At 43.8% G+C, this 25,461-nt stretch overlaps 8 protein-coding genes and 1 non-coding gene across 9 annotated transcripts; 2 read left to right on the top strand and 7 right to left on the bottom strand.

The window, feature by feature from the left end:
• Nucleotides 1-17: 17 nt before the first annotated feature.
• Nucleotides 18-716, bottom strand: O0I10_009242 (uncharacterized protein; the record flags this gene model as incomplete). Its single annotated transcript, XM_058489237.1, has 1 exon — nt 18-716. One exon carries the CDS (start codon nt 714-716, stop codon nt 18-20), a length of 699 nt encoding a protein of 232 aa, XP_058339948.1.
• Nucleotides 717-966: 250 nt separating this feature from the next.
• On the bottom strand, nt 967-8,288 carry O0I10_009241 (uncharacterized protein; the record flags this gene model as incomplete). The annotated part of the gene is made up of 9 exons (XM_058489236.1): nt 967-1,265; nt 1,350-1,511; nt 1,575-1,665; nt 1,726-1,854; nt 1,907-2,187; nt 2,246-2,520; nt 2,577-7,524; nt 7,606-8,055; nt 8,117-8,288. 9 exons carry the CDS (start codon nt 8,286-8,288, stop codon nt 967-969), a joined length of 6,807 nt encoding a protein of 2,268 aa, XP_058339947.1.
• A 556-nt stretch (nt 8,289-8,844) lies between these two features.
• O0I10_009240 (60S ribosomal protein L15) lies at nt 8,845-9,459 on the top strand (the record flags this gene model as incomplete). Its single annotated transcript, XM_058489235.1, has 1 exon — nt 8,845-9,459. One exon carries the CDS (start codon nt 8,845-8,847, stop codon nt 9,457-9,459), a length of 615 nt encoding a protein of 204 aa, XP_058339946.1.
• A 375-nt stretch (nt 9,460-9,834) lies between these two features.
• O0I10_009239 (uncharacterized protein) lies at nt 9,835-11,000 on the bottom strand (the record flags this gene model as incomplete). The annotated part of the gene is made up of 6 exons (XM_058489234.1): nt 9,835-9,903; nt 9,960-10,192; nt 10,248-10,266; nt 10,333-10,638; nt 10,703-10,755; nt 10,808-11,000. 6 exons carry the CDS (start codon nt 10,998-11,000, stop codon nt 9,835-9,837), a joined length of 873 nt encoding a protein of 290 aa, XP_058339945.1.
• Nucleotides 11,001-14,175: 3,175 nt separating this feature from the next.
• Nucleotides 14,176-14,260, bottom strand: O0I10_009238. Its single transcript has one exon. It is a non-coding gene; the product is annotated as a tRNA-Leu (tRNA).
• A 2,619-nt stretch (nt 14,261-16,879) lies between these two features.
• On the bottom strand, nt 16,880-17,596 carry O0I10_009237 (uncharacterized protein; the record flags this gene model as incomplete). Its single annotated transcript, XM_058489233.1, has 1 exon — nt 16,880-17,596. The coding sequence occupies one exon, from the start codon at nt 17,594-17,596 to the stop codon at nt 16,880-16,882; it is 717 nt and encodes a 238-aa protein (XP_058339944.1).
• A 124-nt stretch (nt 17,597-17,720) lies between these two features.
• On the bottom strand, nt 17,721-18,656 carry O0I10_009236 (ubiquinol-cytochrome c reductase, iron-sulfur subunit; the record flags this gene model as incomplete). The annotated part of the gene is made up of 4 exons (XM_058489232.1): nt 17,721-17,758; nt 17,845-17,969; nt 18,034-18,451; nt 18,539-18,656. The coding sequence occupies 4 exons, from the start codon at nt 18,654-18,656 to the stop codon at nt 17,721-17,723; spliced, it is 699 nt and encodes a 232-aa protein (XP_058339943.1).
• Nucleotides 18,657-18,996: 340 nt separating this feature from the next.
• O0I10_009235 (uncharacterized protein) lies at nt 18,997-19,654 on the bottom strand (the record flags this gene model as incomplete). Its single annotated transcript, XM_058489231.1, has 4 exons — nt 18,997-19,166; nt 19,221-19,393; nt 19,449-19,576; nt 19,625-19,654. The coding sequence occupies 4 exons, from the start codon at nt 19,652-19,654 to the stop codon at nt 18,997-18,999; spliced, it is 501 nt and encodes a 166-aa protein (XP_058339942.1).
• Nucleotides 19,655-19,794: 140 nt separating this feature from the next.
• O0I10_009234 (uncharacterized protein) lies at nt 19,795-25,415 on the top strand (the record flags this gene model as incomplete). Its single annotated transcript, XM_058489230.1, has 17 exons — nt 19,795-20,055; nt 20,134-20,319; nt 20,382-20,462; nt 20,526-20,677; nt 20,744-20,887; nt 20,953-21,964; nt 22,021-22,162; nt 22,219-22,385; nt 22,439-22,921; nt 22,981-23,193; nt 23,255-23,686; nt 23,748-24,176; nt 24,243-24,395; nt 24,467-24,761; nt 24,821-24,964; nt 25,033-25,162; nt 25,226-25,415. 17 exons carry the CDS (start codon nt 19,795-19,797, stop codon nt 25,413-25,415), a joined length of 4,614 nt encoding a protein of 1,537 aa, XP_058339941.1.
• Nucleotides 25,416-25,461: the final 46 nt, after the last annotated feature.

Raw genomic sequence — 25,461 nt, 5'->3', positions numbered from 1 at the left:
AAACGATGATGGTTCAATTAAGGGCAAAAGGTGACCTTGTAGCTTTCTGCCTGGCATCCGAAAACACTAATCTTGTCATCAAATGGGTATGTGTATACATCTGGACATGCTTGTTTGACTACTCTGGCAAAGTGGTTGCTGGTGCATTTCTTAGGTTCGTTATACTTCCCCGTGCAACAATAAGCATCTTCCTTGTAGCGTGAGCAAGCACTTTGACATCCAGCCAAGTCGTTTGTTTCTGCATGATAAAAAGCTAAATCATCGGGACATGGAGGTGTCTGGTTGCAAAATGTAGGTTGACAGTGCCGTTCATCACTAGGTTGATCATTGGACATTTCATCGGGCTCGATACGCATAGGAAGATTGTATCCATCGACAAAGGAAACATCGTAATAATCGATGTCATCGGCTCCATTCATCTTGAATTCGGCAAGAGAGGCTGGATTTTCTGCACCTGCAAGTGTACAATCATGCACATCACACGATTTCCTAGCCCATACACGACCCGCCCAATCATCCTCAATGGGAAGATCCGTGCTATCACCTTGAGCAACAGAGATCACTTGACCATAGGGTTCGCCATTCGTTTGATAGCCGACTTGAAGATCATGACCACATTGATTCACAACAATAACACTCTTTTCTGCAGCCACCACCCTATTGTTGATGATAAATGAGGTGGCAGCATAGGCCACCATAGCAAACTTGATGAACATTTTTCTTCTTCTTGTGTTTTTCAGGGACGAATACTACTCCTTGGTTTTTATACATCTGGCAAAAGTGCATATGACGTCCCGCCCACACACATGCCCCCCCCCTTCTTCGCTACCCACAAACCGATTAGGGATTATTGCAATACGAATTATTACACATGCCAATGAGATCTATTGTTGCTAGGTATGTACGTCTGTGTTACTTGTATTTACAATGACTCTGTGTCTACTGATATATATATCTCATTTACTCTCACTCCTGTGGTTGTTGTTGCTGTTGCTCCTGTTGAAGGGGTGATTGGATCATTGGCTGCTCTGGAAGAAGTTGCTGTTGATGATGATGATACAAGCCGGTATAGGGTGCTCGAATTTGTCGTGTTAATGACCACTCGTCAGGCACCATAAGGAAATAACGCTCCATGGCTTCTCTGAAACGGATACGGTATTGTCGAGGCGATACAATTGTTGGACCCTTACCACCACCACCGAGAATACCAGATTCCTTGACCCAACTCTCCAATTTCTTATCCCATGTGAATGTCCGTATGAAATCTTGACATATTAAAAGAGCATACAAGGGGGTTGTTTAAACCACGTTAGTTGACGGTTAAGATTCACCAATTAATAAATACATACCGACAATGCCAACCACAAGCTCCTGCCGTTCGTCATCGATGCCAACCAAAAGTGAGTAATCCATAACATTACGATTGGAGAGGAAGAGCGTATCATTGTGAAGAGAGCTACGAAGAAGTTCCTTGGCGTGTGCACGTATAAATAATGGTGAATGGTAGATTACTACATGTATAACAAGGTGGTCAGCTTTTTGAAAAACATGTAGCATGTCATGCATCCCCTTACATTCAACGAGATTTTCATCCAGTAATACTTCATCCTGCTTTCCAGTAGATTGAACATGTCGATTACGCATCGAGCCCTTGAGATCAAAAATCTTTTGAAAAAACCGATCAGGATCATCATCATCATTCCTTACTATGAACATGTCCCTTACCTGCTTAATCTTTCGTTGATAGAATAGATTCTCCATGACAAGCACGTCCATCCTCATTGACTTTCCTGTAACCGTGTTCTTGTAACTGATGCTGTAGAATCCGAAAATCTTTGCTAGCACAGTAGGGAGCTAATAATAGAAAATCAGGATGATGAAGGAATGTACAATTTGAATAACCTACCTCGCTGAAAAATGCTTCCGACATGTAATGAAAGTAGGCAGGTGCAAAACGTAAAAACGCATCGAGCTCGAATCGTGATACTTGCTTCATCAATAAGCGATCATCGGCTGTCTTTAGGAACGCTGAACCTGATCTTCCACCCGATGAGTCCCATTTCACACAATCGGCCAAAGAATGGATATAGCTCTCGTGACATCCACAATTACGCCTCAAAGCATCGAATTGCTCAACGAAAAACACCTTGCACACGAACTTGGTCGTTCCCGTTCCCGTTCTGAAGCCTATAAATGAGGCCAATTCAATGCTGTATCCAAATTCACTTTAGCATCGTTGACTTACTGTATCCCATATGTGATCCCGATTCACGTGTTAATGTTTCTTGAATATCAGGTGCCGGCATGGGTGAAGAATCAGTGCTGCTTTCGGTTGGCATAGGCATATCAGTTGAACCATTCACGATGCTATCATCGACTGAAAACTCGGATGCTGAATCTTGAGCACCATACAATTTGGCAAGGTAGTCATGGCAACTGAGTGTGTAGGCAATAATGGTGCTTGGCTTTTCTTCATTGACAATGACAAATGAATCAGGGAAAATGTGCTCGGTAGGTTGCCTAGGCAACACTATTAGTATCTCTACAATCCCCGCTCTTTTAAATGAAATACTTACAGTGGATACTCCAAAGGAAGTAAACTAGCAACCCCACTATCGGTAAGAAAACTTGTGATTGTTTTCATGATGGAGCTCTTTTCAGGTTGTTGTTGTTGCTGCTGCTGCTGCGACTTGTCATCACGTGCTTTATCCCCAAGCATTTGCCGGTTTTCACTTTGCAAGCTTTCACTATCATCCTCATCAGGGTTGCGGATATCATTCGAAGACACGCCTGCCATGACACTAACGGGTGGAGGTTCCAAAAGTTCCACAGCTGGTGGTGGATGTCGTTCAAGTTCCATTCCAAAATCAGTGATGGGCTCTGTTGCACCACCACCTCCTCCACCACCACCACCTTGATAGTGTTGTGAAAAGAAGGAGGGTCGAGGGGCCTCCGTCACTCGATTGGTGTAGGGCGCCATAGGTGAAAAATAGTCTACTGAATCACCGCTTGGTGCAGGAGGATGCTCATCAATGACTTGGTTGACCATATGCATACGCTCTTCATCTGGTAATTCATCTTCCATATTTTCTCTCACAAGATCATTCACACGCGTATAAACTTGCAATGATGTCTTTTTTCTCGGGAGTCGTGATCGAAATTGGCGTCCATGGGATGCAGTAGAAGGTGGTGGTGGAGGAAAAGCACGTTTTGGATCACTCTTTGCTGCTGCTGCTGATGATAATGTGTCTTCATTACTCCTGCTGCCAGTAAATGTATGCGGTCGAATATGCTGCAAGGCGTGCTTTGGGTTGCCAAAGGGTGATTTTGTATTTGGGAAAAGTTGACCACCTCCGCTGACATTATGATCACCCGTCAATAGCAAGTCGTATCGACAATCCGGTAGCATTGATTTGCGTCTTCTCATGCTTTCTGGTTGATGAAGTTGTTCGGCAGGCTGAATTTGTACGGAAGGTCGAGTGCCATCATAAACGGCTGAAGGTGATACTGAAGTGTCATATAGAGGGGGTGAAAGCTTGGCCTTGTTTTGGTGACCAAGATGTAACACTGGTATCCTCGATGGGGTATTATTGACACCAGGGGCCATGTTGCTGGTATTTTGGTTGCCTTTGGGTTTTGCGTATCCAACGCCTTTCTCTCGTGGTGAAGCCTCTTCTTGTTTGAACTTTGCATTGAATTCTCGCATCAATTCCAAGGACAATCGACGTCGAACTTCATGCTGTAAGAATGATGGATGTTCATCCAATGATACGCTCTTCTTGTCTTTGCCTTGATCCCCTTCATCCTCCTCTTGCTTTTCATCCATGATGCTTCCTCCTTTCCAATCATCAACGTTTTCTGATGTTATAGGTGAACATGATAACTTTGGTAACATGGCAGGTGGTCGTTGGCGTTGTTGTTGTTCCAAATCATAGCTGCCGTTGTCATCGTCATCATCATAATCATCATCCAACTCGGTTCCCAATAATGGCAAATCAGTCATCTCAGCTGCCCGCTTGGTGCGTTCACCTCCTCTCGCTTCTTCAGGCATATCAGCTGGGAATACCTTGCGTAAATGGCTTGCTGTGATCTTGCGCAATTCTCGTTCGGGTTGCAAATAGTGTCGTACAAAGTCGGCATATTCAATATCCCAATGCGTGATTTGCTCAAAGAGGATGCGTCTCACCCAATTGATGGTCAATGCATCGGTTGGATCTGTGCGTGCATACACCTTTTGAAGAATCTGCAATACTTGTTTCTTTTCGCTATCCGATCGATGCGAGATCTCTTGCAATTCAGCCTTGCATGCTTCCAACTTGCGTGGATCCACCAAATCAAAAGGAAATGCCTTGTTTCGTTCAATGATGGATTGATAAAATCGGCTAATCTTGCTACGCAACGTCTTGAACTCGTTCTCCTTGAGATCGATTTGGACCTGGCTCAGCGTAAATAGCTTCATGGGAGGAGGCGCCACTTCCAGCAAATCGATACGCTCATATTGGAATCGAACAGCGAAATCCTTGTATCCAAAGTAACGTACATGATGCAACCCAATGTCATGAGGACAAATATCGGCACGGCATTGTACTCCTCGTTGATACAAGCAAATCTCTAAGAATTTGCCAAACGAGTAATTCCACGTATTCTCAGACATTGGGGTCACTGGCGTAGGTTGCTCACATTCCTTGCAATAGCTCCACATCAATATCTTGTCGGACATCCCAGACTGAGGACATGGAAAGCTTTCGATCATGACATTGATACGTGCATTCCCATGAGCATAGGACTTGTAATGATGATGCACAGGATGCTCACACATGGACGAAGGGCATGATTCTAATGCGTCACGACAAAGATCGGATATGTATTGGCCGAGTGTCTTATCACCAGGTGGACAATAATACTCAAAGATGCGAATTTCAGGACCTTGACATGGTACAGTGGTGATGGTGCAGACATTGGAATACAGCACCATGATGTTTTGGTGATAAAATGGATTGATGTGGTCGATGCTCTCTCGAACGTAAGCTGCCCATGCACGCGCCAGCTGATTCCTCCTTGCTACCAAATGCTCATATTCCCCGTCAAAGGATGGATGTGGCGGGTGATCGGTATTGCTGCTGACGCTTTGTCTCTCAGCTTTCCCGCTTGGCGATGAACTAGCTGCAGCAGAAGCTTCCAATGTTGCCAGCTTGTCATTGGTCTCCTTGAGGCATGTCAATAGATAAGGTTTTGGAAAGACAACAAATTGTGATGCCGATAAAACGGTGTCTTGGTAGAGATGAATAAATTTGTTGACGGAGGTATCCATATCCTGAATTGATGCCGATGCAAATGTTGCTCCCTTTTCCTCTGCTTCAGTATCCGGTGATATGGGTGAATCATCCTTGCTTTTGCTATCTTGCTGATCGAGGCTACGATTCTTTGCAAATGAATCACGCAATAAGGATGTCTCCAGCTTGAGATTGTTGACCACAAACACCATAAAATCAATCAGCCGCTTAATTAATCGAAGCGTCTCATTGGTTGCTCCACGTAAAACAATGGTACCACCGAGATCAGGCTGACACTCGTCGAAAATCAAATATGTCTTTCTGCGATTGGGTATCCACTCATGTATCAACGTGCGTATTTCAAAAGTGCCACAATGGCCCAATGACAAGCTTCCAAGCTGTAACTTATCCACTGATGTGACAATGGTTGCATGAGTACACCTTGCCACAGCCTCTATCACGCTGTATTTGACATTGTGAATAACAGGGATGTTGGCTTCCAACAAGTATTCGAGAGCGACACGTGACACTGTGGACTTGACAAGCAGCAAGGAAGGACGCAAAGCAACAATGCGATTGACGAGTTTGCGGATGTGTTCCCTTTCTTGAGTAATCACCGGTTCAATGGACATGAGCTGGTTCTCCATTTCAACACGTGAATAATCCAATGAGAAGAGTAGAATCAAGATACGAGGTTGAGAGATGTTACGCACCATCCGCTTGTGGGCCACATTCTTCGTAAACATGACACCCTTAACATAAAAGCTGTCAGATGGAAGACCACCAGGCACCTTTTTGATCTTGATATAGTGCCGGATATCCATGTCATCACCCGATCGTACATCAGGACGCACATTGTCGGTGACTTTGAGCAACAAGTTGGTGATGATCCCCTCCCAATCGGATTTCATTTGATCGGAGAGACTTGAGAAACTAGCATCAGCCATAAGTTGCCGCAACATTCGACGAGCATGTAAAAGAGCACCATAACTAAGCTCTACATTCGGTGGTGGAGCTGATATCCTTCGACTACGCGGCCCAAAAAATCTCGACTTGAATGCAGTGTGCTCAAAGGGGGTGTTCGCGTACTTGTCATCAAAGGGAGACATGAATGGAGCAGGAGACCATCCTTCGCTTTGTAACAATGCATAATCCGCTTTTGGAAGATTGGATGTATTGATCCTGATACCCTTATGTCGATGCTGTGCAGTTGCTGACCTTGATCCAGAACGATAGCTGCCAATGCTTTGTCGTCTCAAGGATAATGATCTCTCAGGTCCCACACCTCGTAATTCTTCCGTGCGCTTTAAACGTAAACGATTGTCGTATGCCTCATCATCACTATCCACTGCATCATGCATGTTGACAGAGGTAGCTGAGTCGACCTTGTTGATCATCACAGGTTGTGATTGATTTGATCCAGAGGATGGCATTCGAAATGATGCACCACCAGGATGGCTTGCTGGCCGACTATAAAGATCATATAGCTGGTATTCCATATCATCCTCCTCTTCTTCGTCGGTGACACCATGACTCATGAATGGACTAAGCTCTCGATCCGCCACCAACATTCCACCACCACGATCATGTAACGAATTGCTTTGAAAAGGCAAAGGCGAACCATGGTTGGAATTAACATGCCGAGGATCTTCCACCACCACTGTCGATGATGTATTTGAACGTGGCCGAGAAGATTTCAATAATGATGCACTCGCATCCAACAATCGTCGTAAGCCACCATCTCCATTTTGTTCCATATCCACATCACTCATGCCTCCTGGTGCTGTTGCTGAAATGGATCCTGAACGTGACAAGGTACCACCACCACCACTACTACCAGCAATTGTAGTAGCACCAGTAGTAGTATTGCTCGCTTGAAAAGAAGGCCTTGGATGATCATGTAGACTGGATGCATCGGTAGTGATCTCTAGTTGTACAGTGGTTGCATCGGAATCCCCATATTGTTGACTGAGACTGCTGGGATGTTTTACAGTGGGAGTGGGTATATGCATTTTGGGTGGTGCGCTTGGTGGTGGTTGAGATGGAATGATTGTCACTGATTCGGATGCATTGTGTGGTAATAATTGATGTTCGGGTAATGGATCAATGCTTCTCATTGCTGTTTCTCCACTTGCATCTCGTCCCATGTGATGCTCTCGGAAACAAAAGTTGCATACACGAACTTCTCCCTTTTGGTTGTAAAGCTGACCCGAGATAGTATGAGATGCACACTTGCCACAAAAGATTTGCCCTGAAATGAAAGGGGAGAGGGAAAAGTGAGTGGGATGGGGTCGTGGGAAACATACATATACATATGCATATACACACATACCACAAATGCGACAATGATGTCGTCTTCGTAGTAGCTTGAAAGGCTTACGGCACTTGTAACACTCCTTGCACTGTTCATCTGACATCCAAAACTCCTTGTCTGATTTTTGGCCTCGAAGTCGAGCAATGATGCGACTCAATGAATGCGAAGTGGATATGGAAAATGTGGTGGATACTGAATGTGTGTCGCTATCAATCGAAGCCGTTTTACTGATAGGTTGGCCAAGATAGTCATCTCCTTCATCCTGTTGCTGTTGTTGCTGTTGTTGTTGTCGGCTGACATCATCCTCGTGCACTGCTGATGCCGTCACCGTGGTTACTGCTGTAGATGATGGGGCTCGTATAGAGCTTTGGGTAGGCAATCCAATAGTACAAGTGGAGCTCTTGCAAGAAGCGGGTGGTGTGGGTGTAGTAACAAAAATATGCCTTTGCTCTGACCCTGCCGTTGATTCTATAGCCCATATCTTTATCAGCATTCCTTCATTGTCTTTGCAAGAGCCAAGGTTAATTACCAGTGGACCGCAATTCCTCATCGCTGTGTGTTGAAGCATTGGCAGGTGTTTGTCCCGAAACAGCAGCCTTGAACTTGTTGAAGACCTGGTAGAGTCCCCATTCGTCACTGTTGTCGCCTTCAGGAACGTCGAAATTAAAAGTCGTCAAGGTGGTCAAGTCGTCGGCATTCATGTCTGTGGCGTAATGGTTGCAGTTATCGGTTCATGGTCGAGCACACAAAGAGAAGAGGCGCTGAAAGGAGATGAAACTCACTCCACTCTAAGGATACAATAATCCCGACACGCGGTCGCATGATCGGCATATCACCAGCAACAACAAATAGAAACAATGGCCCATAATCGCTTATGATACAACGACATGAATAAAGATATGGAATGATTTCCAAATGATATAACAACGAACCCTTTATGTATGAAATAAGAATGGGGTATAAATACGTTGGCATAGCAACAAGTTTGTTAAAGCATACGGTATCCAATCATTAGCGGTGAAACAGAGCGATTGCCAATTTGGGCTGCAACCTCGCACAGCTGTTGTATCCTCCTCTTTTCTCGAACATAAGGTACGCTATATGGATATGACAATGGATGGATGATGGGATAGGAGTGCATTCGTCTTTGATTACGATGGATGGATGAATGCGTGAATGGGATGGATGGATTGATAGGAAGATGGATTGGGGATCTCCTTGTACATTCGACACTCACATTCGACTTCCATTCAGATCATGGGTGCCTACAAGTATCTCGAGGAGCTCTACCGCAAGAAGCAATCTGATGTCTTCCGTTTCTTGTTGCGTGTTCGTTGCTGGGAATACCGTCAATTGAACGTGTGCCATCGTGCTTCCCGCCCTTCTCGTCCTGATAAGGCTCGTCGTCTTGGTTACAAGGCTAAGCAAGGCTACGTTATCTACCGTATCCGTGTTCGTCGTGGTGGCCGCAAGAGACCTGTTCCCAAGGGTGCTACCTATGGCAAGCCTGTCAACGAGGGTGTTAGCCAACTCAAGTACCAACGTTCCCTTCGTTCCACTGCCGAAGAACGTGTTGGTCGCAAGTGTGCCAACCTTCGTGTCTTGAACTCTTACTGGATCAACCAAGATGCTACCTACAAGTACTTTGAAGTTATCCTTGTTGACCCCTCCCATAAGGCTATTCGTCGTGATGCCCGTATCAACTGGATCGTCAACCCCGTTCACAAGCGCCGTGAAGCCCGTGGTCTTACCTCCATTGGCAAGAAGAGCCGTGGTAAGGGCAAGGGTCACTTGTACACCAAGACCAAGGGTGCTGGTCGTTACTCCAACTGGAAGAGACGCAACACTCTTTCCCTTCGTCGCTACCGCTAAATTGCTACTACAGCAGCAGCATCTCACTTTTATGTCCTTTTTTGCAAAATAAATGTGTGGGCATAATCCTAGGCAATATCAAGTTTGAATGTGGGATCTTATAGTGATGCAAATAATCGGATGAGCAGCTTCATGCGAGAGCGAATGATTTACTTGAAGGATGGGATCTTTAACTAAAGTGAGCATAGCTCATCCTCGTGATGCATAGTACAATGGAAGGAACAAAGGTTTGTGGGATAGCTTAATCATAAAGGAGCAAAAGTGGATCATGCATGCTAACAATTCAACTTTGGCAAAAGTGAACCAATTTTGATAAAAGTACATGTACATTTATTGTAGCCTGCAATAAGATAATGATAATACAAATGTAACTGCTTAGCAGTTGTCCTTGACGCGGATGGCGGTATGGTTAAGATCATTGAGACCAAGGTTGCCAAGATGCCACTAATAGCCATGAATGAATAAAACTTTACACTTCTCTTATTGCTTTTAATACTTACGTTCTCCTCAACGCTTCTCAAGACCGAGTAATGGTTATAAGCGGTGTCATCGGTCTTAACAGAGCGCTTGACAGCAGGGCCAAAAAGAACAGTGTAGACTTGGTTAGGGATGGTCCAGGTGTCATTTTCATCCCAAGTAAGCACGAACAAGGTATTCTTGGTAAGGTTCTTTTCCTTCATGAGGGGCTCAATGAAGCTCTTGGTCCAGTTGGAGGAGTAAGCAAGATCGGTATCTATTCAATGCGTGAGTAAACCTCAATCCAAGGATACGAAAATGCAGGGTCTTACCATGGCCATCATTGTTCATCTAAAAGTAAATCATCCATGTTAATCTTTGTATGTAAACATATAGCCCAACTTGCCCAATACTTACATCAGGAGTGAACCACACGAATTGAGGAACGCTGTTAGTCTTGATATCATCATAGAGCTGATCGGCATTAACAATGTTGGCACAACGCTTTTCATCATTGTGGATATTGGTGAACGACATGAAGGGGTTGTGCTTGCGACGGTAGGTGCCGCTTTCCTCGCCCTTGAAACAACCACCAGGATAGCCTTGTTGGTACGACTTCCAAGAGATACCCTTCTTCTCCAAAAGGTCCACAATGGATTGACGATCAACGTCAGAGTTGTTATCACGGTTGATGCCTTCGATAGAACCAGAGATCAAGGCAACCTACATACGTAGTACATGAAATAATGAGCCAATTTTCCCATTTGATTCCTTTCATCATACTTACATAGTTGGGTTGCGATGGATGAGTAACGCCATGATAGTTGGTCAACACAACACCTACAATGCAATAAGGTGAGTACATCATAACCATCTACAGGTTGCAACTTACCGTTGTGGTTTTCGGCAATGGTGGGGAAGTAATCATCAGCCTGGACATCATCGTAATCCTTGTTCTCGTGATAAATGATAAAGATACGATCATAGTGCTTGCCGGGAACAATGCCGTTTTGGTTGCCCTTGATAGGCTTTGCAGTGACGCCAAGTGCGAACAAGCTGGCAGCAAACAAAGTAGAAAGTTTCATGATAAGATGATAATACCCTTGAGCGTTTGAGAAGCAAACCGATCCTTGATGCTTTTATACCTTTTTTTTTACTCGCACGTTTTACGTTAGGGTCCATAATACGAATGCAACATCAACCGTATCTTTTCCCGATGCTAGCCATTTTCGTCACCCAGTAACCATGATGGGTGGTTGGGTGAGAACGATATCATGTATAATGATAAATCCATTGTGATAGAGAATTGGCCATCCAAGATACTCACGCTTCTCAAGACAAGTATAATCATCATCCACTACGACTATGACAGTGGTCATTATGATGACGCTCTTCGATTTTGAGTCATTCGTGGATCTCGATAGCGGTTTCTTTTGACACATGCTTATGCTTTGTCGGATCAAAACGACATTTAACGTTTCCCCGAAATCAAAACCAGCGTGACACAGCGGTCTTTGGTTCCTGGACGTGGGGTTCGTGATACTGATTTGTGTTTTGATTGATTGAGAAGGGTTGCACAGACGTGTGCCGCATAAGTCGTATTTAATGGCGATATTTGCCCGCTTTGGACGTCCCGCCAATACCAGCATACGCCATATAAAGATAAGCTCGATTTGGTTTTTGTGGGACATGTCTCATAGCAACCATGAAAATAGCCTCTACATTGGCCAATTCACCGTGAGATAAGCAAGAAAAGCCCTTCCCTAACTCTTTGTAGTGCTCCCGGTTATTTGACGTTAATATATAATCTATGATTCCATTATCAATGCGGAGTAAGGGATGATACCTTGCTCAGCCTTCGTCTCATTGCCCATTTCAGCTAATGAGACATCATCACGAGAACCTCCGTTTATACGCTGTATGTTCGCGACGATGGTCATGAATCCTTCTTCAAGCTACGATGTGTATCAAATTTTCACACGAATGCATTTGCTGATTGATGATGGATGCACAGTTTTTTTCCGTCAAGTTCAAGATGGATGAAATGGATCACTTGATTCACATACAATGTGGGACAAGTGCTTTTAGGATGGTGACTGCACCAGATACCTTTATGACATATAGCATTTTGATATACACTGATTTGAGGCATAATCAAGTCTACTAAAAAGGGATGACATTGGGGATATTGTGACATGGGATGATGCTATACTACATAGCTGTGCTATAGCATGGTCATCAACAAAAGATTGAGAGAGACAAAGCAGCTGCATTGCCAGTAATACTTGTATCACCGATTACGTTTTGTCATATGTTGACAGCATACCCCACATCTACGCATCTTCGGAATAATTCGCTGTATGACCCCACCTTGCCCCGGGTTGCAAAATACTACAAGGATCGTAGAAAGATGCTATTAAAAATGACTATCATCCCCGCAACTTGAAGGTTGGCAACCTTGGGTCGGCAAATCGGCTGGATCGCAGCATCATCACTCGTCCATCAAGTTGGCTACTTGGTCTATGGTGGTAGTAAGCCATCAGCCCTTCTTCAAAACAACATCCTCCTTGATGAAGCTCCCTACTATCATTCAATCGACATACGTTTTATTTTTACTACATTCACACACCACCAGCTATCTTTGACAATTGAAGTACCAATGATGGGACGAAAAGTCATTATATCATTAGCCAACCCCAAGAAGCCATCCCTACCATTGCAGATGGGCCATGTGGATTATTATATACTTCCTTGAAAAGCTATGATTGATGAGATCCGTGTAATTAATTTGGTGTTCCTTATCCTTTGCTTGTAATGTACTAGTGGCTACCTATGTCCCATTTACACCACCAATTGACACCATTCCCTTTACATGTATCCACATTCAAGCACGCCTTATCGATGTACGTTGTATTAACTTAATGGGTACTTAAGGGAGTACAATGATAGTTCTAAAATTACAACAGCATCATCTACATCCATGCACAACTATGCTTGTCATTTCTAATTGCTATTTCCTCCCATCATCGAATCATTCGCAGTAATTGGATCATGTCAGACGTCTTGGACAAAGAAAGGGGCATTGTCAATGTGTCTTGTATATTAAGTTGATTCATACATTCCTTCCATAGCAACTTGAGCCTAGTGGAAACCGAGCGCTCTTGTCTCGAGGCACGAAAAGCAGGAACAACGGGTCGTAAAGATACCTCATACCATCCATTGCTATAGGTGCTCTTGCTGCCATCATCTTCTTTGTTGGGTTACTGCTGTTGCTGATTGCTGATATCGTCTTGAAAAGGCCTCCTTGTCAAAGTCGTTTGTTGTAGACCAAGGATCAATATCACACCATGTCCTTCATCCCCTCTGGTAAGCTGTGCACCGTTTGCTTGAAGCGTCTCCTTTGACATGGAAGGCTAATGCGTTGTTCAATGTCAGTCGAAATGTTGCATTGCAGCTGCGTGACCAAGCTCTTACCTCAAAGGCTCATTTACGCATTCAGTATCCTTGATTCTCAAAGTCGAAAGCTTGGCTTGGTACCTCATTTCCTCGTTGGTGTCAAATAGAAAGAGGAGACTCCTCCGCCCATTTTCATTGTCCAATTTTGGTTACTTACATGTCAACCAGCATCACCCACATGCCCACATGTCTCCATGCCAACTGCATGTACATGCAACAATACCTGCATCCTACAGTATTATCCATATGATACGCCAGGGCGATATACGTACTTGGTTGTCTTGTCAGCAATCGGACTTGGATCGGCATGATTTTTCTTTGCGACAGCCATCAATGGATGTCATTCCACCCAATCTCCTGTACTTTATACACCATCCACTCCCACCACCACCATAATAACTATAGCGCTACATCATGCGTCGTATATAACTAAAACATGTCGTTTTCTTTTTGGATCCACATACGAGATTTAGAAGATGTCCACGCAGTTATGAGATCACACAAGAAGATGACCACAAAGGATGATAATACCACACGAATCAAAATAGACGACAATGAATAAAGAGAATATAAGGTAATGACTTGTTCTATAAGATGGTCCGCTATTTGATTGTTGGATGGGACTAAGTGATATGGGTTTGGCGAAGTAAAAACGTTTGGCGCATCGTGAAAGAGATGGATCGTTGTATGCAAAAGATAATACCAATCAAGAAGATTCCATACGTTGCTACAATTAAAAGAAAAAGGGCTTTAAGAAAACCAGCAAAAACCAGGTCACGTGACCTGCGACAATCGATCAAAACATGTTGATGAGGGTGGGATTTGAACCCACGCATCCGAAGATAGTAGGGCCTAAACCTACCGCCTTAGACCACTCGGCCACCTCACCATTTCTTTCCACATTTGAAACAATGTTGAAACAGCATGATAGAGATAGAAATTTCCTAATTTGGAAAACAAAAACTGCGTCCTACGGACATGTAGTAAACTGCATAATGCAGCGGAGCATACCCTCTATTCAATGGTGTGCTTGTTGAAATTTTATGGGAGGCCAATGTTTGGCAATTTAGAGCCAAAGGTCAATATCATGTTCTGGTGTTACAATCACTTGGATTTCCACCATTTAATTTCGAGCTCAGAAATGTAAAGACTAAAGAGCAGTGGATATCCCACCTGGTCCCCTTCAACAACTATATGATCACGCTTCGTTCTCAAGTGATTATCACTAATGGCATTCATTTGTATATAGAATAAAGGTTGCATGATACTTTTTTGATTCATAGACCAAGCTCCATCATCCAACACTTCTTCCTCATTAAAGCAGCTATTCAACGGTTATCGGTTACTGGCTGTACATCGCCAACACGCTTTTGGATATCAAAACGATCATTTACCGCGCATGCCCCATCCCAATTCAGTTGCACAGTGATTTGGGTACAACCATGTATGAAAAGATTGAAGAATAGCTTTATTTGAACCGTGTTTGCATGGATTGCGTAAGGCAAGCTATTGTGCAAGTAGTAAAGATAGCCAGCTGTAAAGTATGTCTCTAGCTAGTGTACATGAAGGAACATCTGAATGCTGGTGGCCATTGTTTTTGTTCTTGCTTTGATTCATTGTGCATGAAGCTGGTGTAACAACTGCGACTGCTGCAAAAGAAAATCGGGGTAGTGTTCCAACATACCATCCTTCTTTACGTTTGCCACCAACGAGGAAACGAGTACCAAGCCAACCTTTGGCTTTTGGGAATCAAGGACACTGAATGCGATAAATGAGCCTTTGAAGTAAGAGCTTGGTCACGCAGCTTCAATGCAACATTGCAACTTACATTGAACAACCCATTAGTAGCCTTCCATGTCAAAGGAGACGCTTCAAGTAAACGATGCACAGGTCACCGGTTGGAGTTGAAGGACATGGTGTGATATTGATCTTGGTCTACAACGAACGACTTTGACAAGGAGGCTTTTTCAAGACGATATCAGCAATCAGCAACAGCAGCAGCCCAACAAAGAAGATGATGGCAGCAAGAGTACCCATAGCAACGGATGGTATGGGGCACAGCATCAGCTCATGCACCAATTTATCAATGGATTATCTTCTCAACGATACGCTCATCATTCTATGCGATCACAAAAATAAGAAGGATGTTGTCGCGTGCCCACCATTTTCCTCTATGCTCTTTGATTGCTGGCACTCTCAAAATCCTAGTTGATGTGAGTAGGTCATTGTGGACATTAACCCTGTGAATGAGAGCTGACCTTTATGTTCATTCATAGGTTTCATTGTTGTGGTCATCATTGCGATGTTGGATCCTTGTGACAAGGTAAAGCCTAGTCATATTGCTTGATGGATCATGTACTCATATTGCATTCTCCTCTATATTATGGATATATGGATCTTGGATTGATAGGATGGCTACAAGATACATATCATACGGAGAGGAAGCACCGAGGAAATACAATCATTGCGAGCTGTCAAAATCTCAAAGGCTGATGGTGATGTGGTGGACTATCCCAAAACTAGCGAGGAAAAGGTATGCCCACTATCAATTCAATTTTTCAAGTCTCTCATCAAGTACGTTTCCCCCAATGAGAGCTACATTGGATGTGCCACACTTTTTTACTCGCGCATTGGATCAGCATTTTTATCTACCCTCCTTGATTGTTCAGAAGAAGCCAATATCACTCGACGTATCTGGGGTTGTTGAGGGACTGTTTGATGGATCAGCAATCGATGCACGATGGTAAGTTATGTAGGTTATGGAGATGGTAGGCTACGGCTAACTTTTTCCTTTAGCTGTGAAGAAGGAATTGTTATCTTCTCGTGATGCAAGAGGTACCGTTGCTAGGCAGCATGATATGAAACGCAAGCTTGTTGGGAAAAAGAGGATATGCTGATTTGGTTCACTACGGATGAATACGCATTGGATTGAAAACGAGGTAAGCCAGCGCTTGTTTTCTCGTTCGATTGAAGGAAATCGCCAAGTTCACCTCGCCATCACTTGTAGTAGTTCATTGGGCCAATACCTCTCATCTATCCGATATCTCTTATTGGTATACGTTAGCATACACATTCATTCACAGCATCCCAAACCATATAAAAGAATCATCAATGAGCTATTATCAACTGAAACAGAAAAGAGTGCACCGCCATTAGAGTCAACGAGAAAAGCTTGTGAAGAAGATGATGGAGACGAGAATTATCATCGGGGTGGGGTCGAACAATGACTAGATCAGCATCATGTCAAGGATGGCACTTGCACGTGATTCTTATAAGATGCATGTTGCAGCCACAACGGTGATGTTCAAAATTCATGCGTGGTGTCCATTCATTCTATATCATTAACCTACACTCTCCTCAATGCCGCTTTTCACTTTGCCTCATGCCCTCTCGCGAAAACTCTTGTCCTTGTATCATGTTGTATCTCTACCACCATTCCCTCAGCTCTTATTTTCATTACATTGCTCATTGTTTTTTATTCTATACTGATAAATTACAGAGTTGATCATTAATTAGGAAGCAGCATTTTGTAAATGGCTTCGTATTCAAAACGTAAGGGAATCTTTTTGGTTTGACGACCGATAATGAAGAGACCTGATAGCAAGACGAGACCGATTGTGGCAGCTGTAGCCATCTTTTTATGTGGACGATAGATCGAGGACGATGATGATGATGCTTTTTCGGATCGTCGTCGTTTAAAGGTACGTTGATATGCTAGTGAAGCGCCGCTGACAATGTGGTATGCTGCTGTGCCAATAAGGGTTCCATGCAATGTATACGTGAATAAGGGCCAATTCTGCAAACCCCACGCAATGTGGCCAAAGTCCAACATGGCTGAATCACCAAAATAACGCACAGGGAGTGTACGCACAAGATCATAATGAAGCCATATCACTGGCACGAGTGCATAGCCAACCATATGATGGTAGGGAAGTAGTGTCGTCGTGTTGTTGTTGTTGTTCTTTTGACCCCAATAGCCGCGTATACCAGCTTTTGCCACGCCAGCTAAAACGTGAACAACCGCTGCACCAGATACAAGTATGCCTTCCAAATGCTGGTCTTGGTAAAATGGACGACCGAGTAGTAGCCAACGATTCGACATGTCAGGACCACCAATGGTGGCAACGGCAACTTGAGCACCGTGAATTGCGACAAAGGTAGAAAACACGACTGCTGAAGCCGATTGAATAGTAGTTAAACCACTGTATATCTTAACGAGAGACATGACACGCGTATAAAAGAGTAGGGGGTGGGATGAAGAGAAGAAAAGCAATGAAGAAACACGGAGTTTTTCTGGCTCTAAGATGTGTACTTTATTATGTATTGGTGGTGATGATGAATCCCGGTTCTTAACCAATGATAAGCTTATCTTCTTGGAAAGAGTATTCTAAAGAAGGAAAAGAAAGAAAGAGAGAGAGAGAGAGTGGATCAGAAAGAGTTTGGGGATGGATAAATAGAATAATAATAACTTACCAGGAACCTCGAGGTTGAGAGGAGCAGGGCCCTTACGGATACGACCAGAGATATCATAATGAGAACCGTGGCAAGGGCAATACCAACCACCATAATCACCAGCTTCACCAATAGGAACACAACCCCTGATAAAAAGTAATCAATATCCATCTCTCTCTCTCTTTTTGCATTGATGATGAATTTACTTACAAGTGAGTGCAAACGCCCAACATGACCAACCATTCGGGACGCTTGACACGATCAGCATCAGTTTGAGGGTCACGAAGGTCTTGGACGTTGATATCGTTGGCTTCAGCAATCTCATCGGCGGTACGGTGACGAATAAAGACAGGCTTGCCTCTCCACTTGATGGTGACGTTCTTGCCCTCGGGAATAGCATTCAAGTCAACCTCGGCCTTGGCCAAAGCAAGGACATCAGCCGAAGCCGACATGTTGGCCAAAAAGTCACTGACAGTAGCCTGAGCACCAGCAGCACTAACAAGACCGGTGGTACCGACCATCATATACGCAAACGAACGGCTAGCGTCTCCACTGGTGTTGTTCTTTTTGTACTTTGAGAAATCGGGAATGGCGGTCGTGTGGTTGTTGCGCATCTGAATAGCATTGCCTATATCACCAGATCGAACGGTCAGCGTGTGTTCCAATGCATATAAAAAGTAGTAGTAGGGAAAAGAGAGAGAATCTCAAAATGTACCATTGTCCTGGGTAGGAGTAAGGCGCATGGCGCTGTTGACAGCCTGCGAGGTAGCAGGTAAAGTGTTGAACGAGCGTCTAGCAAGAGCCGATGCGAGGGTGCGCGACAAGGCAACCATATCGAGGCAGAGTGGGGAGAGTGAAGGAGTGAAATTGATGACTGGTGGGTTGGGTAACCACTTTTTGTTTTGATCATACGTCACTTGGTAGCGGCATCAAATTTCGCTCGCTTGTTGGCCCAGCGGTTTCCATGGAAACTTGTTGTCAGTTACCACGCAACTTGCTTTTGTTACTCAACCATAATAAAGCACCAGGGAGAATGTATGTAGCTCTCTTCAAGACATGTTAAAGAATTTGAGAAACCATTCATCGAGTTTATTGATAAGCATATGCTGAATGAGAATAATAGCTCGAGAGTAGTAAAACATCAAGGATGAGGAATTAAGAGACTCTACCATATTATAGCCAACTAGGTTTATTACTAGGGACACGCACTAGATCCGTATCAAATAATTCAATAAATTGTTCGTTGAGCAACCGTACTTTGGGACCTGCATAGCGTCGATACTCCTCAAATATAGATGTCAAATTCCATCGTTGCAACTTTCGAAGGCATCCTACAATAGTGCCTATGGAGAAAGGTCAAACGCATATCCTGCATGTATTCATGTTGATTAGCTGACCTGTTCGATGGCGACCAAGATTGCACATGATCATCATTGGATAATTGCTTGGTTGTAATATCAAATCAAGCGCCTCCAAAACAGCTTCTTCAGTGATTGGATCCCACGCATTAACTGATGATACCACGCCTAAATGGTGTAATTGTATTTCTTGATCATCGATAAAGTCGAGACTAAAAAAAAGACAGCATGAGATTATACATCTTAGGTATAATGCATGATGCTTACAAGCGTTGATTGGGTTCTTCTGGAGCAAGCCATACAATCGTCCTAAGACCAAGCTTTTCAAGGAAGGGAAAGTTGAGCTCGTTTGGCTGGCCAGACCGATATAGATCTTCTTCAATCATGCCAAAGTTCTAGTCCACTGTTAAATTGGCGTTTGTCGATTGCAAATGAACGCGTACCACTGGGGGTATAAAGTGCTGTGAGCTCATGGGTGAATGGAAGGATAAAGAGAGAGAGAAAGAGATAAGTATGAAAGTGACTGGTGCGAGCTGCTGTTTGACCTCTTGACCTACCTCTTTTTCCTCTCGTTTTCTCTCGTCGTCATCGCCGCCGCTTCCTCCTGTTGTCAATGTCTGCGTACGCGATCTACAAAGAGTTGTTCCCACCACAAACGGTTGAGCATGTCCAACGCGGCCAGTTCACTTCACCGGACACGATCAATCTCATTGTCGCCAAAGCATCCTTATTGCAGATCTACAACTTTATCGAATACGTACCACAAAGCAACACCACCGCCGACGCCAACAACGTAGACAACACCCAAGACAATGTTGAAGAGAACGATTTGGATACACAGAATCGATTAGGGACACGTGAGGATGAAGAACAGGTATTACATCACACACCTTGAATGGGTTGACGGCAGCATCATCATCATCCTAAATGCCTCCCTCCTCGTTCCATTTAGGGTCTTGTGTATCCTCAACTACGACCGGCCAAGAATGGGTTACTGGATACATCTTCGGCAAGATTGGAACTTGTGGCTCAATACAAATTGAATGGCAATGTATCTTCGATGGGTGTTGTGCGCACTTCTTCTCCTCGTGGCAAACAAGGATGCGACAGCTTGCTTCTCGCTTTCAATGATGCAAAAGTAGGACTCATCATGCTACTAAATAAAAATGTCATAACTCAACCGGTTGAACCAATGTGTAGATGTCCTTGCTTGAATGGTCTCCCACTACCAATTCAATTGTTACTGTATCAATACATTATTATGAACGAGATGAATACAAGGTACAAGATGATGAGAAAAAAAGGAGAGGGAATCATCATTATTGAATGGGATGTCTTTAATAGAAAGAATTCTTGAGCAATCCATATCCAACCGATATCCACATTGATCCACAACAACGATGTGCTGTGCTCAATTTCTATGGCGACAAGCTTGCAGTACTTCCTTTTCGACAATCGGATAAGCTCGATGAATCCAACAAAGATTATAATCAAGAGTGAGTTTTTGTCTTTGGGGTCTATTATCATCCATCATCACCACTAACGATCATGCTCTATGCTAGGAAATGGCCGTATTCCTCAAGCTTTGTGATTGATCTCGAGTCGATTGATAAGCGGATCAAGAATGTGATTGATATGACGTTTCTTGGCGACTACTATGAACCCACCTTGGCCATCCTTTTTGAAACAGAACCTACATGGACAGGGTAAGTGGGGATGATTCATCATCATCATCATCATCATTATGGTATATACTTATATAAGAAAACAGTCGTTTAGCCAATGTAAAAGATACCGTATCGGTGGTCGTTATTTCTCTCGATTTGACAGCAAGGATTTATCCTGTTATTTACTCGATCGACAATCTTCCTTATGACTGCCGTCGTCTTGTCCCAATGCCCAAACCAGTGAATGGTTTACTTGTCCTTGCAAGCAATTCGATTTTACATGTGGCGCAAGGATCACCAGGAGTGGGTGTTGCAGTGAATGGATTTGTCAAGCCAAGCACAGATTTTCGAGGCATGATCTATGATGAAAAAACGGTTGCACTCGGTTTGGCTCTTGATGGCGTCAAGGCACTTGCGCTTAGTGGTGCACGTTGTTTATTATTTCTTCAAAATGGCGATTGGGTCATTGTCAAGGTCAAGTTGGATGGTAACAAGGTCGTTGGTATGGATTTGGATAAGATTGCTTGGTCCGATCCAGATATCCAAAAGGAGCATCAGCACACAGCACCCCTTGCCATGGTCCCCTCTTGTGTTGCCAGCATTCGAGACAACGAGTATTTGTTCTTGGGAAGCCGTGTGGGTGATTCACTCTTGGTGAAATGGAATCTTGATACTGGATCACGCAAGGATGATTATGACTTTCGTGTGTGCGACCGGCTCTTGAATACTGGACCTATTGTTGATATGGCCATTGGTCAGGATGAACCGTTACAAGATGAAGAATCCACGCCATTGAACGCACTTCCCGATCTTGAGCTTGTCAGCTGCTCTGGATACGGCCAAAATGGATCATTGTGCGTATTTCAACGCCATATTAGACCTGAAACAACATTCACATTCAACCAAGAAGGATGCCAAGCAGTATGGTCAGTCAAATGTCGCAAGGAACAATACTTTGAAGGCGTTCAAGTAGGCGGCAACATGAATCAAAGTGGCACAGGAGCAGCGTGGGATCTATCAGGCCAAATTGTTCCTGAGAATACATGGAATGGCGAACAAACTTGGGGTGATCTCTTGGATAAGTTCTTATTTATTAGTAAACCCAAGGGTACTTTGGTAAGTGACGATAATGATAGGTCATTGTGCTTCTTCTAATGTATCCTATCTCTAAGGTACTTGCGACGGGTGAAGAATTTCAACAAGTGGAAAATGCCGACTTTTACACAGCTGGACCCACCGTCAATGTTGGAACCTTGTTTGATCATACCCGGATAGTTCAAATCCATGCAAATGCTGCACTCCTTCTTTCACCAGGTGAGAGGTTGGATCCCTATCAACATTGAGATAAAAAGTATTAATCATTTTTATAGGCGGCAAACTTATCCAAACGGTTCACGTCAAGCAAGCAAGGATTGTAGATGCCAGTATCAGTGATCCCTATGTGTTGTTGAAGCTCGAGAATGGTGCCATCATGCTATTCCAAGGCGATAGTTCAAGCAAGCAATTGTCTCCTATTACCTTACCATCACATCTCACTGTAAGTAAAAGACGATTCAAAGTGGCAGGATTGAAATCTGACAAGAATCATAGAAGAAAAAAGTGTCCATGGCAAGCTTATTCGTTGACACATCGGGGTTGTTTACCTCTGTATCAGAGAGGCAATTACAGCGACAAAGCAAGCAAAAAGCCGAGAATGAAAAGAAGCGAAAGGCACACGACAATCCCATGGAATCATCCAATGTCAAGAAAATGTATCCAGGCCCAAGCAATACCATGGATATGGATTTCGATGAAGTGGATCTTGATCTCTATGGTGATCAGGATGAAACTGAAGCAGCAGAAAAACCAGCATCAGTCGCCGTCAACAATCTCAAATCCAGCGACAACACGATTGAAATGGATGATGATGATGCCATGCTATATCGGGATGAGACCAAGGAACAACCCAACAGCCATCTTGATCAATCAGCAGGAGGCATTGATGAGATTAATGTGAGCATCCAAGGTGGTATGGGAGACGTTACGCCCATCAGCTATTGGTGCATTATATATACTACGGATGGTTGCTTAAAGGTAGGGGACAATGGAATTTGATGGAGGGAAGGGATTGTACTCAATACAATTTTACATAGCTCTTTAGCCTTGACGACCTGCAAGAATGCTTTTCAACACCCAATTTCGATGCATTATCCAAGTTGGTCATTGACCAGAAATCAAGCGACGCCACCGACGCTGCAGCGCCCAGCAAATCATCCTTGTTATCATTGGAGGATAATGTATCAACGAGCATCAAGGAAATCTTATTGACGAATATCGGCAAGGAGAGAAAGGATCCCCATCTTGTCGTAAGTGAGAGGAACCATGCGTCTATCACATCATGTATTGACACCTTTTTTCTATGACAAGGTTCGAACCGAATCGAACGACATTGTTATCTACAAGGCATTCCAATACCTACCAGAGCCTGGAGAAATATTGCATGAAGGCGACCAAGAGTTGACCGATTGCCACAGCGAATCTATACAAGGTGATCGACTTGCGCTTCGCTTTTCACGTGTGCATCATGAACATGTATCTCGAACAACAAGTCGAGGCACATCGGCTACAGAACAAGATCAAGAGCCGGAAACGATGGATGAACGACGACGACTTATACCATTCAATGATGTGGCAGGCTTTACGGGTGTCTTTTTGGCTGGTCCACAACCCGTGTGGCTCATGTGTTCATGCAAGAGCTTTGTGCGTGTGCATCCAATGAGTGCAAAAGGGGAAATTATTGGCTTTACACAATTCCACAACGTCAATTGCAGGCATGGCTTCATCACTGTAGATGCCAATGTAAGTATTTTGTGGAGGTGGTCAATGATGTGATGGGAAAAACTTATATGAGCTTTCATAGTACAACTTGCGCCTTTCTGTTTTACAAGTGGACAATGTAACATACGATATGGATTGGGTGGTACAAAAGGTACCTTTGCATCAAACAGTGCACAAGGTTGCCTATCATCCTGTTATGCGCGTCTATTCTGTTCTTGTCTCTGAACCCAAACCGGTCCGGCTACGCAATGATGATGGCACGTGGACGGATGGTCAAGAAGATGAACGCAAGGAAGGTGATTTCTTACCGACGGTGGATAAGTTTTCATTGCTCATGGTGTCTCCTGTCACTTGGGAAACGGTGGATCGGGTGGAATTCAACGAGTATGAACAAGGTCTTTCTCTTGAATGTGCTGTACTTGAATCGAAGCAAACAAAGAGTGGAAAGAAGCACTTTATTGCCGTGGGCACTGGTTATCTACGTGGCGAAGATACTGCTATGCGAGGATCGGTAAGGAACAAAGTGAATGAATGTGTCATTTTCTCTTTATTGAGACGACCCCCTTTTTCCTTCCAGATCCAAATCTTTGATATTATTGAAGTCGTTCCTGAACCCAACAACCCACAGACCAACCACCGCTACAAGCATTTGCATACCGAAGAAGTGAAGGGTGCAGTGACGGCATTATGTGATGTGATTGGTCATTTGGTATCATGCATTGGCTCAAAGGTAAAAAGCGTGTGTGTGTGTGTGTGACATAAGAGATGATCGGACATTCAAGACTGACGTGGGTGGTGTAGATCATTATTTGGAGTTTCGAGGACAACGAAAGCTTGGTCGGCGTTGCATTTATCGATGTACAGATTTACGTTACTAGCATAAGCGCTATCAAGAATTTCATTGTTCTGGGCGATGCACAAAAGTCCGTTTGGTTCCTCGGTTTCCAGCTGGAGCCTGCAAAGCTGGTGCTCTTGGCAAAGGATTATCAGTCATTTGAAGTGAGCAGTGTCAACTTTCTTATTGACGACAAGTCCATGTATTTATTGATTGGCGATACGGATGACAATTTGGATATTTTCCAATATGCACCTTTCAGTAAGTGATCAATTAATGAATGACTGAAAAGGAAATCGTTGTTGACGGCTTATTTATAGATCTCCAATCCTTTGCGGGTCAAAAGTTGATACGTCGAGGAGACTTTCATGTGGGTGGTCAGGTACGATCCATGGTACGTTTACCACAGGTCATACAAGAGGGCGACAAGTATCATTACAGCCGACGTCATTTCTGTTTATGTGGTATGTTTATGGGATGGTGGGAGAATTTGGATGTTGCCAAGGCGACCTCATACTCGAGAGAAATGTAGGATCCTTTTCTGGCAGCATATCAGCTGTGTCACCGATTCCTGAAAAGACGTTCAAGCGATTAAATACATTGTATGGTCAACTGGTGAATGGGTTGCAACATGTGGCAGGATTAAATCCTCGAGCTTTCAGGTGAGTTGTCTTTATATATAGTAGACATGATGGATGGTTGCCTAAAAGAGTGATGATACATAGACTGATCAAGGGACACAAACAACGCATGTCTTCCAATCGCACGAAAGCAGTACTTGATGGTGATCTCATTTTCGAATTTGCTGGATTATCGGTTGGACAACAACGAGAAATGACCAAGCAAATCGGCACGACAGTGACTCGAATTATGGAAGACCTTGTTGAAATCGATATTGGTATTGATCACTTTTGAGGAGCACACTGCCTTTCTCGTTCGTACCACGTACTGAGTTGAAAAG

The sequence above is a fragment of the Lichtheimia ornata genome, assembly GCF_029851405.1.
Source record: "Lichtheimia ornata isolate CBS 291.66 chromosome Unknown scaffold00053, whole genome shotgun sequence".
NCBI classification, from domain to species: domain Eukaryota; kingdom Fungi; phylum Mucoromycota; class Mucoromycetes; order Mucorales; family Lichtheimiaceae; genus Lichtheimia; species Lichtheimia ornata.
The sequence above is the reverse complement of the archived record's forward strand: the minus strand, read 5'-3'. Positions and strand labels throughout refer to the sequence as shown.